Source organism: Typopeltis vanoorti, chromosome 13, assembly GCF_054136105.1.
Source record: "Typopeltis vanoorti isolate ZY-2024b chromosome 13, IOZ_Tvanoo_1.0, whole genome shotgun sequence".
NCBI classification, from domain to species: Eukaryota; Metazoa; Arthropoda; class Arachnida; order Uropygi; family Thelyphonidae; genus Typopeltis; species Typopeltis vanoorti.
In genome coordinates this window covers 96,832,029-96,845,436 of record NC_143561.1, presented here as the reverse complement: position 1 = coordinate 96,845,436, position 13,408 = coordinate 96,832,029, and the positions used below count along the sequence as shown (strand labels likewise).

The following is a 13,408-nucleotide window of genomic DNA, read 5'->3' as shown; positions in this document are numbered from 1 at the left end:
TCAAGAGTCTTCTCCAAAAACTAGGCAATCCTTCAGATCACTCGAACTTCAGTGAGTTACCCGAAGGATCATTTCAACTCATTAACTTGATTAATCAAAGATATTTAGCAGTGGTTCTACTTAGTGACAAGTACACCCTACCACCAAGCTGAACCGCTCATCTCCCAGGGAAAAGCATCGACAGGAAGGCTTTGATAAAGGCCACACCAGTAGAGGCTATGCTATAGGCATGCCTCAAATGGAATGCGATGATCGAGACCACTTCAGCAGATCCCACATCAATGGGAGCCAGACCCAGAAGAGGTACCTTGATTGAATTAATGCAGTGAGTACAAGTAGTAAAAAAAAAAGTACACAACCTTATTAAAATTCTCTAGATTACATATGTAGAAAATTTTTCACTTGATTTAGTCATGAATATATTGCACGCACTAACTTTGTTTGCTTACACTCAGATAACAGATGAAGACTGATATAGCAGTTTGAGTCTTTTTTTTTGTTGTTGTTGTTGTTGAAAAGTTGCAAGTTGTAGTTGTTTGGGAATACTTCAGGAAGGCTGTCCCAGAGGACAGAATAAAAGAGGATGAATAGGAGATTCAGTGTGTTTGAAGTGAAGTCATGCAACAAAGGAGTGCTGGGCAGCTGCAGCTCTTGTAGTAACAGATGCAACAGAAACAACATAGATTTGGGATTTGTATATAGTGAACAGTTAGTTGGGTAAAAAATATGCTCTTGAATGAAAGAGAATATCAAGTTTCTTGATATTCTCTTTTGAGAATATCAAGTGATGCTACTGATGCAGATGCAGCTGCAGCTCTTGTAGTAACAGATGCAACAGAAACAACATAGATTTGGGATTTGTATATAGTGAACAGTTAGTTGGGTATAAAATATGCTCTTGAATGAAAGAGAATATCAAGTTTCTTGGATGCTACTGATGCAATGCATTCATGCCAGAAAAGAATGGAGGTAACATTAGTCGAAGCAAAGAAACATGAGCTTGTCTGCTCATTTTTGTATTACTGAGGGAAAGAGTAGACATGCTGGGATCTCTTTTGCATGAAAGAGAGCAAGACTGTGTTTTGGTAGCATTAAACATAATCTGCAAAACTGTGGATGGGATTAGTGGTTATTGTGAGTAGGTCATTTATTCATGTACAAGAAAAAGAGAGTAGGAGAGAAGACAAAGCCATCTACCATGACTCACAGAGAACAACCAGAGAGAAAGCTGGCTACCCAATTACAGAGGGTGGCAGGTAGACCACAGGATGGCAACCTGTGGCAAGTGATGTAAGCTACAAGGTCAGCTGTGGATCTTGAATGGCAGAATCTGTACTGGTGGTCAATGATTAATTTGTGAGCCACTAAGCAGTCAAGGAGTTGCCTATTGATGATTTTCTCCATTGTTTTGAGAGGATAGAGGTGATGGCAATTGGTCAGTGATTTGATTGTAGACTTCCATCATCCTTTTTTGAACTAGGATGGATATGAAATTGCTTTCATGCACTGGGATAAGTACCAGATATGTATAATAAATTATAGAGATGACATGTTATTACTGCTGGGTGATTTAAATGCTCACATAAGCAATATAAAAATCCAAAATCATGTTGGAACTTTTGGAGAATTAGTAAAAAAATAGAAATGGCCAAAGATTAATCGATTTATCTATCTACAATAATCTATAAATGATGAATACAATGTTCAAACACAAAGACGTTCATAAATTCACATGATCAGCAAGAGGATCTAAATCTATCATAGACTATACAATAGCAAATAATAAAATAGGTAGATTAATTCTTGATGTTAGTCTTCCAAGGTTTTAAAACTGAATCAGATCATTATTTATGCGTGACAGCAATACATTCCCCCACCCCAAGATGGATAAAGTACCAGAATCCATTAGAAAACCAAGAACTTAGAACAATAAAAGAAAACTATATCAGCAAAAATTACAATGAATGAAATGAAACATTACAGCAAGTACCCTCAGATGACTATTAATGAAGAGTGGAATCATCTCTGCAATATTTTAGGCGATTCAGCCCAAGAAATCTTGGGAATGAAAAAACAATGGAAAAGAAAAAAAGGTTCTTGTAACTGGAACCCAGAAATCAAGAAAATCACATGAAAAAAAGAAGGCCTATAAAAAATAGTTAAGCACAAAAAAGAGGATGAAATTGAATATAAACACAAAAAAGCAATAGCAAAAAGAGAAACACGTAAAAGAGTTCAATGGAAAAATTTCATTACCAATTTAGAAAACAATATTGATAAACCTCAAGCACAAACATATAAATTTAAAAGATATATGAATAATAACCTTAGAGAATCAATCAATATTAATACCATACCTTTGAAGGACTGGCTTAAATACTATAAAGAATTATGGACAATTGATGACAATCCACTCTCAGAACCATTATCTGCAAATAATTCAACAGACTCCTTTACCCTTGAAGATTTAGAGTCAACACTTAAACAATGCAAGAACCATAGAAGTCCAGGAGAAGATGGTATCAATATGGAACTTTTCAAATTCTCTGGAGACAACTACAGATATTAGAATTCATGAATAAGATTTTAAATGGCCAATTACCAACAAAAAATTGACAAAATGCTATGACTGTCTCCATCTTCAAAAAAGGCAATATTAATGAATGTCAAAACTACAGGGGAATCAGCCTCAAACACTTGATATAAAATATATTCAAGTCTCTTAAAGGCTAAATTAACTAAATATTATGAAAATATTTTTGGAGAGGAACAAAACAGTTTCCATAAAGGCAGATCCTGCACTGATGCCTTTTTCACTCTCAAGCTCCTGATAGAAAAAAAAAAAGATAATTCAATTTAGAGATCCATATATTATTCATAGATTATAAAAAGGCTTTTGATAAAATCAATTGTAATAAGCCACTGGAAATTTTAAGAGATGTTTTGGAGAACTGGAAAATTGCTTTAACTAGTTAGGAATAACCAGTTAAAGAAATTTTCAATATATATATAACCAAATTACAATAAAGATAGCCACACAAAAATCTGAATCACAAAACATAAAAGGTGTCCGACAAGGATGTAGTCTATCGCCGCTCCCCTTTGATATCTATATTAACAATATTTTAAAGAAGTGGAGGGGAAACAACCAATTTTGGCATTCACTTAAATGATTACACCAACATTGATACAATTTTATTTGCTGACAATCAAGTTCTAACTGAAGATAAACTACAGAAAGCAGCCTCCACTTCCAAAATTTTGATATTACAGAAGAGGTTAATACATTCAAATATCTAGGCTACCACTTACCTTATGAAAGAGAGAAAGACATGGAACATAATATAACTAATTATATACGAATAACAAAAACCATCCATCAGATATTCAATCCAATTTAATAAGCATGAAAACAAGAATAGGAATCCATAACTCAACAGCAAGACCTATCCTAACATGTGGTTCCGAAGCCTGGACCATAACTCAAGCAAATAGAAAAAAATTGATAAGCTCTGAAATGAGATTCATGCACAAAACAGTTGGATATAATAGACCAGACTTCAAAAGAAATAGTGATATCTTAAAGGAACCTGAGGTGAATTCTGTTTTAGACTACATCGATCTTTATAGAGTGAGATTGACTCAACATACAGAAAGAATGAGTGAAGGAAGATTCCTCAGAGAGAGATATCGACCTCAAGGAAGAAGGAATAGAGGAAGAAAGGAATAGACAAACCACTAGGCCTATTAGTGGAAAGGAAGAAGAAGAGATGATGCAGGATGGGCATTAGCTCTGGGGCACAATGTTTGAGAACAATTGGGGAGATGCCATCAGGAGAAGACTTAAAAAGTCTTCTAGTCCTGAAGTCTTCTAACTCATCAGAAAACAACTAAATAACATGGATACTAAAAGTATCCATTTATTTAGTAGTTTTCTGATGAGTTTTTGTTAAAAAAAACTATAGGAGGCATACAGTGCTTGGATTCCGGTTTGGTAGGAGGTGATTTCCCTTGGTCATCAATGTGGGAGTTTGAGGAAAAGAGTGATGCTAGGAGGTCGGCTTTATCTCTGGGTGAAGTAACAGTAGGGCCATCAGGATGAGAGAGAGGTGGAAGTGCAGGAGAGCAGAAGTTGTGCCCAACAGCCTTAACAAGCAACCAGAAGACACAGCTTCATTTGGACAGGAGGTAAGTATTGCTAGTGGCCTTTATGAAATCGGATTTGAATCTACTGATGACTAATTTGCACATGTTGCATGCTTTGGTATATGCTGAGCATGAAACTGGAGTTCATGATGCAATATCTATTGATCTATTTGATATATAGAATGAGAATCATTAGTGCTCTGTTGTTGGAAGATTTTCCACTTGGGTATGCTATAAATTAAAGATGCCAAGAATCATTGGAGGACAAATTTTGTAATGACCTCATGTTTATGGTATGAAGGCCCAAGTAACACAGAATATTTTCATGGAGTGAAGGGAAACAAGAGCAGAACAAGAGGCCATCCTTGAGAGTTGAATAAGCATGGTATAAGCAAGGAAATGAAAGTTCTTTTTGCTTGGAGAGTAGTGAGTGAAAGGCACTGTTTAAGAGTGTGATGAGTGCATAAACAGTAAACAAGTGTAAGATGCAGTTTGATGAACACTGGGTTTGACAGTGAGGACATCCTATGATGGGTCTTTTGACTGCATGAGGTCTAATGATGATGATGACAATGAAATTCCCATTTAGCTATCTTATGAAATTTGATTTCTCTTTCTTCAAAGAATTCTAGTAATCCAACAGATTTCCCTCACCAATAATTCTTTATATACAAAATCTCATCCTCATTAGAATTTTTTTTTTTCTTGTCAGATGTCATCTCCTTCCAGGAGATTGACTACCATGAGCTTCCACCATGTACAGTTTTGTGCTTCTCTTTTGCATTCTTCATAGGACAAAAAGGTCCAGTCCTTAATATTTCCCATCCAATCTGTTCTTTGTCTGAACAGATTGGATGGGAAATATTATAGGAATGATACAAGGAAAAATTTTTTCTTGTATCATTCCTTCTAGAAGTGTTTTTTGTAGGGATTCATGCCTTAGTATGTTAATGGTTTTCAACAGATTCCTATCTTCTCCAGTCACCTCTAATATTTCTAAAGTAGTTTTTTTGGGGCAGTCCATGGGACTCTAAGAATTCTTCTGAGGATCCACACCTCAAAGGCTTTTAGTTTATTTTCACAATATTTTGATATTGTCCAGTTTTCTACTCTGTACAGCAGTGTTGACTATACATAGCATTTGGACAGCCTAATTCTTGTTTTTGTGTGAATTTCCCTTGAGGTCAGAATGTTTTTCATGCTAATAAAGGTTGATATAGCAATTTCTATTCTTCTTAATATTTCTTTATCACACTTTCCATTCTCTGTAATTAGTTGACCCAAATATATATATATATATATAACTCTCTACTTAATCTAAAGTATTTCCTCTGATCTTAATATTTATATCAGGTATTTTCCCTTTTTCTCTTGTTACCAACATGGTTTTGGTTTTTTTGAAGTTGAAATTAAGTCCATATTTTTCACTTATCTTCAGTGTCTCTTCTAGTAGGTTTTGAAGATCTTTTTAATTTTCAGCTAGCAGTCCTTATCATCTGCATATCTTAAGTTGTTTATATTCCCGCCTCCTATGCTGACTCCTTTAAATTCTTCTAATTGCTGAAAGATATTTTCAGTATAGAGGTTAAACAATATAGGAGAAAGAACACAGCCTTGTCTGACGCCCTTCTTCCCTGGGAATTCCTCCGAGATTTCTCCTGATATTTTTATTCAGGCAGTTTGCTCCTGATATAGATTTATCAGTAATCTGGTATCTTTACCATCTACTCCTAAATTTCTGATGCATATGATTAGCTGTTCATGTTGTATATTGTAAAAGGCCTTTGTGTAGTCAATAAAACATAAGTAGACGTCTTTATGCTTCTCCAGATATCTTTCTATAATAGTTCTAATTTTGAGTCTTTCTCTGGTCCCTTTATTTTCCTGAAAACCAGATTGTGTTTCATTAATTTCCATTTTGATTTTATGTTTATTTCTTTCTAGGATGATATATAACATAGCTTTTGCTATCTGACTGATTGTTCTGTACTCTTGACATTTGATTGTCTTCACTTTTTTAGGTATTGGTAGGAACATTGAGTGCTTAAAATCTTTTGGCAGATGTCCAGTTTTGTATATTTTTTTACATATGCCAGTCAGTGATCTTATAGCCTTATCATCTAAAGCCTTTAGATATTCTGCCATAATTCCATCCATTCCTGGAGCTTTTCCTGGTTTCAGTTTCCTAATGGCATTTGTTACTTCCCAGGTAAGAATAGTAGGCTCCTCCAAATCTTCTTGCATTGGTTTAACTATTCTATCATGATTGTAGAGTTCCTTTGAATATTCTACCCATCTAACCCTTATTTTGCTTTTCTCCATTAGGATGTTTTCACTGGTATCTTCAATGCAATGAGAGCCTACCCCTTTGCTAGTTAGCTCCCTAACTTTTTCATGAAGTTTCTGGTTTTGTGCTTTCTGTCCATAAGTTCAATTTCCTTGTTTTGTTGTTGAGCCATAGTTTTTTTGCACTCCTACATTCTTTCCTGATCTCCTTGTTTAAGTTCTTGTATTCAGGACGATTTTTGTGTTTCTTTCTTTCCTCCATCATTTTCAGTATCGTGTAATTCATCCAGGGTTTACTCATCTTCTCAAATTTGGGAACTGTTTGTTTTACTGCCTTTTTCATGCCCTCTTTAAATTTCTGCCATCTATCCTCAATCTCATCTTTAGGATAAGGATACTTGATGGAATCAGGAACATTAGCAGCAGTGGATTGTGCCAGTTCCTTTAAAAATTAAAATTTTTTTTTTTTTTACTTACTATTAAAAAAATGTAAAGAAAATTTGAAATACATTTTGCTACATAATAAGCATTTTGCTACATAATAAGCGCTAATAGATGAGCTCTCACACCACTTAGTATGAGACCACTTTCCTACTTATTGTAAGCCTGCATATGTGCACATGCACATACACACAATCATTTCTATTTAGGTTTTATTCTAATTCTTAGTATGATGCAATTCATTAAAAATAGCAGTTCCAATGATGATGATGGCAATCATACAGCAATTCCAGAAACATATATTGTAATTTATTACATGTTTTTGTGCAAAACTTATAATCAGAGCATTATACCAAGGCAGGCTACAGAAATTCAATTAAACTAAGACAAATAAAGATCTATTTCTTTCTTTCTTTCTTTTTTTTAAAAAAAAATATTTTAAAATGCTATCCCAATTTAAACCCATTAATAGAAATTTCACACATAGCACACTTTTGTTTTCTTTGTTCGCCATCTTTCACATTCATATTAAAATTATACATATTTTGCAAATACAACAATTTCTAAAAAAGTAATATATTTTTAAACGGCATGGAATTTTTCCAGAAAAAACAATGATTTCAACATTTATTTATTTAAGATACAGGACATTTTCCAGTATAAATTTCAAAAAAAAAAAAAAAAGTATTATCAGTATTATTTCCAGGCTTCCACAGAGATTAGGAGACATCTTTCTGATACTATCTCTATACTTTAACTTGCTGTCCCCCTGAATTCATCACTGCATTTACCATTTTGTTAGTGTAACACATTACACTTACTAACAACACTTCACACAAAAATGCGATTCCACAACTTCTTCTAAAGATGACTTCTTTCTTCTGTTGCTTACTGAAAAATTTGTTCTGTAGTTAACGTTTCCATTGAGAGCTAGTAGGATAAATGAGATATGGATGGACAGTGAAATTAAGCAGAGACCAAGATGATGAAAAGTATAAGGAGCAGTAGGGGAAAATGATAAGCATGTTAAGGAAAAGAGAAAGCACAGTATGAGAGGGTACTTGCCAGTCACAAATTCTTTTGCTATGTAGAAAATGTGATACATAAATTAAACAAAAATTCTTTCATCTCCTTGTGTGAATGGTTAACTCATGAATGAAAAGCCCTTCATAAAGGTTCACTGCATTCCAGATGGGATTCAAATCCAGGCCTTTCCATCCAAAGGAACATTGTTGCTACTGCCTATGTGATGAAGAAGACATGCTTGATGCTATATTACTATGTATAGGGAATGTGCTAAGGAATAAACTGTGCCTCTCCCATGGTTGTTTAACAAGAGTCTTGCAACAAGAAACATGCTGTAAGAGATCAAAAAAATTTGAGAATGGATGACTGAACAAATTCAGCCAACCAGTAACCAAGGCCATATAAGATTCTAGAATATTAGCAATGAGGACAGATGGAGGGAATGGAATGTCACAAAGTTTAATAGAGAAACAGAGGAGAGAAGATATGAGGGAAAGCGAAAAATGATCAAGTTGGTGAAGAGATTTTAATAATTAATATGAAAGGGATTATTAATAGCAAAGGGAAACACACACACATACAATGACAGGCTAGCTTACACTTTACTGTATAAGGGTGTGATGGAACGAGTTCTGCTTATAAGTCATAATCTTACATCATCTTTTTTTCCTTTCTATTTTCCAAGCTCTATAATTCAAGAATCTCATGCTATTTCCTCAACAATATTTCATAGTTTGATACTACCTTATTACTATTTTTTGTAGTGGGAATCCTACTTATAAAAAGTGGTACACATACACAGTAGCAATATGAGTGAACAAGCATGAAATAACCAGAAAACCCTGGAGACCAAACAGGAAGTTTTATCAGTCATTATAGCTCTAATATGCAAGGATGTTAAACCCAGCAGTGGAAAACATCCATTGTCTCAAGACATTCACAAACATCTAAGCAACAGCAAGGTGCTGAACTCGTGGCCTGTAGGAGAGGGAGTGCAGAATGTCATCTATTCCAACCAGGCTAGTTAGGTGCTTCTTTATTTATCAAAATCTATATTTAGTTTTCTGGATTTTGATCCAGGCAACAAAATCCCTGAACAGTAATTCAAATGTAGTTTGATTAATGCTTTATGTTGTATGATCACTTCCAAACCATCTACTGTGTTATCTTATTACAACTAAACATTCTCTCTCCTGCTTCAACATTTAACTTCTATTCATGAAACAAATATTAAATCAATATTTAATAGACACTGAAGTAAGGTCAGCTGAGACCTTTTTTTAAAAAAAAAGTTATATATTTCTTTCAATAGATATGCTTTTTTTTCACTAAATAAGAAATTAGTAAGCTTTTCTGTAATACAGTAAGTATATCTGCCCTTTGGCTGAAAAGAATAAGGTTCCCATTGCAGAATGAAAGGAACATTTGTAAGGGTTCTTCAGCAGAAGATGAGTTAACCACTTTCTTATGGAAATAAAGTTTCTCTCCAGCAAAACAGACCAGACAATATATGCAATCTTTTGCAATTATTATTATTATTTATTATTACAATTTCACTCACATGAATTGAACACTGACACTATAGTGGGATTCAAATCCATAGCAGAAATGTTACTCATGGCCATCTACACCAGAAGCTTCCTCTTAAAAAAAACCAAATACTTATTTTTTTTTATTTTTATTTTTTTTAAACCCACTTCAAGATGCTGAATAAACAGGAGAATAGTGGTCTCATATTAAGTGATGACAATCATCTAAGGCACTGTAAATATTTAGTACTATAGTAGAATTTGAGCTCATAACAGAAAAATGCTATTCACCTGGCAAGCCAGAACAGCAACCATTTACAAACATAAAGAGGGAGTATGAAAACATATTATTATTTTGTGTTATCCCTTGACTGATGACAGGCACATCTACATCCATTGCTTCAACTATGGAGATGCTCAGGATAATGAGCTCAAAGAAGTACCTATTTGCTGGCTAAGTTGCTATCTAAGCCAAAGAGTAAAAATAACAAGAATAAAAAAAGTTCACATTTCAGTGAAGTAAATATTTTAACAGTGTCAATATTTTGAAAGCATGTTAAACCATCAGATTCAACAGTATCAAGAAAATTCCATCATACAAGAGCCATACTATGCATAGATTTTGTACCTGGATTTTAATAGACAAGGAAAGATAGTGATTATCCAAATTTTGCCAAAGGTTAGATAATCTAGTAACCCTGTACTAAAGACAAAATACGAAACATTTTCAAGCCACTTAAAGTAACTAAACTTTGCCAGTCTGTTTGACAGAGTGGTTAGCATATCCACTCTCTAAACCAACATTTTGTGGATTTGAATTGCACAGTGGACATGGATGTTTTATGAATGTCTTGATGATAAATTAATTTTGCAGACCAATGTTAGACCACAATTACCACCATTGTGCTTATTGGAGGCCTTATGTGGCTTGAAAATATTTCCATGTTTAGTCTTACGAACACGGTTATTGGATTATCTAATCTTTAGCCCACCCAGGTTTCTAATACTAATGTAGTACAGATTTACAATCTTTTATAAGTAGAATATAATATCACTTTTTGGTGAGGTAAACACAGGAGGAGAAGAGTTCATTAAATATTGCTTGTAATTAAATCTAATAGGTGGGCTCTCATATCACTTAGCATGAGACAAGTATCCCACTCACTGTAAGGTTTCTAGAGCAGAATTCTAGATTATCACTGGGTCAAAAAAAAAAAAAGTTATCAAGAAGCCATCATATTAAATCTGTCTGACAAGTTGACTTAAAAAACAAAACAAAAAAAAATTCAAGAAGGAAAATCCAGGAACCTCTGTGAGATAGACTAAAGGTATCTTTAATTAAAGTGCTCGTAAAAAGGTTTCTTTCATCCTAAATGGGATTCAAACCTAGCTCTTTCCAACCAAATGATATACATTATAATCCAATTTAAACATCAAGCATTTATCTAATAAACATAAAAAAAATCAAGCATATTAATTTTTATTATTATTCAGGCCTCCATGGAGTCAAGAGACTCATCGTGGGAGGTCCTTCTTAGGAAACACAAAGTCTATCATACCACTCCTTGAACTCATTGACTGTACTTGCTCTCACCACTCTCTCAGGCAATGCATTCCACAGTTCAACCACCCTCCACATAAAGAAATCACTCCTCACCCTCTTGCCCATAGCTTCCTTTCGTAACTTTCAGGGATGGCCCCTTGTCATCACTTCTTCCTGCTATTCCACCAAGCGAAAGAACTCCCCAATGCCTACCCTGTAACTGCCTCTCAACAGTTTCAAAGTCTCGATCATATCATCTCTCCTTCTTCTATCCACCAAACTCTGCAGTCCACATTCCCTCAGCCGATCCTCATAATTAACATTGTACAGTCCTGACACCATCTTTGTTATCTGCCTGTGTACCCTTTCTCCAGGTAATTTATTCCCTTCAAATCCTGGGGAGCAAATTTGAGAACAATAGTCTAAGTGTGGTCTGATCAGGGTCTTATACAACGCAATGATAACTCTTATCTCTGCAGGTCAGCATCCTTCTCAGTATTGCAGCAATCCTCTGGGTTACCCTCACCACCTTTGCATTTCAGTTCAGAACCAACCAGTTCAAAACAGCTGTCAGGCCGATGAAACCTTTATCAAATGCATTAATAAAAGGCAAATATATGGACGCTTGGGCAGCGCTCATGTCTTTTAAATAGTGCAAGCTAAGGCAACTTGGGAATGCCGAGGATTGCATTCTTGTAAGCTCTCAAGTCAACTTACAGAACTTTTTCTACACACATTTGGCTTGAAATAATGTTGGATCTAGTGTCCACTTTGCCTATATAGCTCTACATTATTCCTTCTGCATAAGGAATTGATTCATTAGCTATCATAATCTGCCTCATCAGTTTTGCCTCTACTCTATTACAGCATGGCAGTAGACATAAACTTCACCCTCTTCTTTTTTGCTTCTTACAATAACTCTTTCACATCCTCCCTTATACAATACCTCTGAGGTCACTGGTTCTTCAGGCAATTCTTTCACCTTTCCTTTCCTTTCTGCATTCCAACAGCATTTATGGCAAGCCATTGAGATTAACATGTTCATGAGAAGAAGAAAGATGAGGCTATTGTAACAGAAATCTTCAACTTTATTTAATGTTCATTATTTTGTGAAAAACTGCAGATTCTAAAACTGAAATAAAATAAAAAAAATACACTTATAGTTCATGCTCAAAATATTGAAACGAAATAAAATATAATACAACGAAAACATAAAAATTGAGCAAAAAAAAAATCAGTATGTGTTTCTGCATACATTTGCTAAACCAAAATACAATATATAATTTTATATAAAAATTTAAAAAAAATGTTATATAGCATATGCCTACATATTTTACTCGAATAATTCAGTAAAATATCTGCTCACAAATACGCACACACAGAGTAATATATAAATTATAACTAATCAATATGGTTGCACAAATGAATCAAACTGATTACTATTACCCATACCATATTGACCATTTTAAGCATTTAAATCTTTTAATGATGATGGCATTTAATTTTTTCAACCAAGTTCTAGGAGATTTTACATTATTGTGAATAACTACTGTTCAAATACTGTGTTTATTGAACAATAAAAGAGAAAATTTTTACATTCTTTCATATAATTTTACTTCTGCTTCAACGGCATTCTTGAATATGCTTTCAGTTTCATCTTTAGAAGATGAATGGCTTAATTCAGATATTTTATGAATAAAATCAGTTTCCAGTTGTTGTAAAGATTGTTTCAGCTCTTCAGATAACATAGGTTGATTTTGAACTTTATCATATATCTTTTTATGAAGTTTATATAGGGGATGTTTTCTACTTCGTTTACTTGTGTATGAGAGAGTCATCTGAAAGAACAAATATTATGTTACATTAAAAATCTAATTAGAAACTTTTATTTTAATCAATCTCACACATGAAAAGTTAAAATCATATAGAATATTTCTACTGGACATGGGTTGGGTTATCTTCATGGAGTCAAGAGACTCAACATAAAGGTCCACCTCAGATAACATAAAGTATCATACAACCTCTTTTAACTCATTTCCTGTCTGTAGTCTTGCCACTCACTCTCAAGCTTCAACAATTCTCAATCAACCATTCAGTCCTACTTCAATCACTCCCCATGTAAAAAGGAGCAACATCTTACTCTCTTATTCACTACTCCTTTATGCAATTTCTAAGGTTAACTGCTCCATGTTCTTGTTCTTTCCCAACTCTACGAACAACTGCTCCAGTGTTAATCCAGTAAATATCTCTTAACAGCTTAAATGCCCTAATCTTATCATCCCCTTTAACTTCTATTTGCTATACACTGTACATTACGTGCACTCAATCCATCCTCATAAACATGTTCCACATTTTTATTCCCTTTTGTGCATTTTCTAAAGTTTCTTCATCTCTCTCTCTCTCTCTCTCTCTCTATAAAATACCAGTTGCAAATTGT

The 13,408-nt window shown here is 34.1% G+C and overlaps 1 protein-coding gene across 1 annotated transcript in view; it reads right to left on the bottom strand.

The window, feature by feature from the left end:
- Positions 1 to 12,518: 12,518 nt before the first annotated feature.
- Positions 12,519 to 13,408, bottom strand: part of LOC150100399 (secernin-3-like) — a 144,922-nt gene continuing 144,032 nt past the window's right edge. The window contains exon 8 of the mRNA XM_090402730.1: positions 12,519 to 12,809. Coding sequence (XP_090258856.1) covers positions 12,564 to 12,809 — 246 coding nt within the window. The 3' untranslated portion in view covers positions 12,519 to 12,563. The remainder of the gene's footprint in view (positions 12,810 to 13,408) is intronic.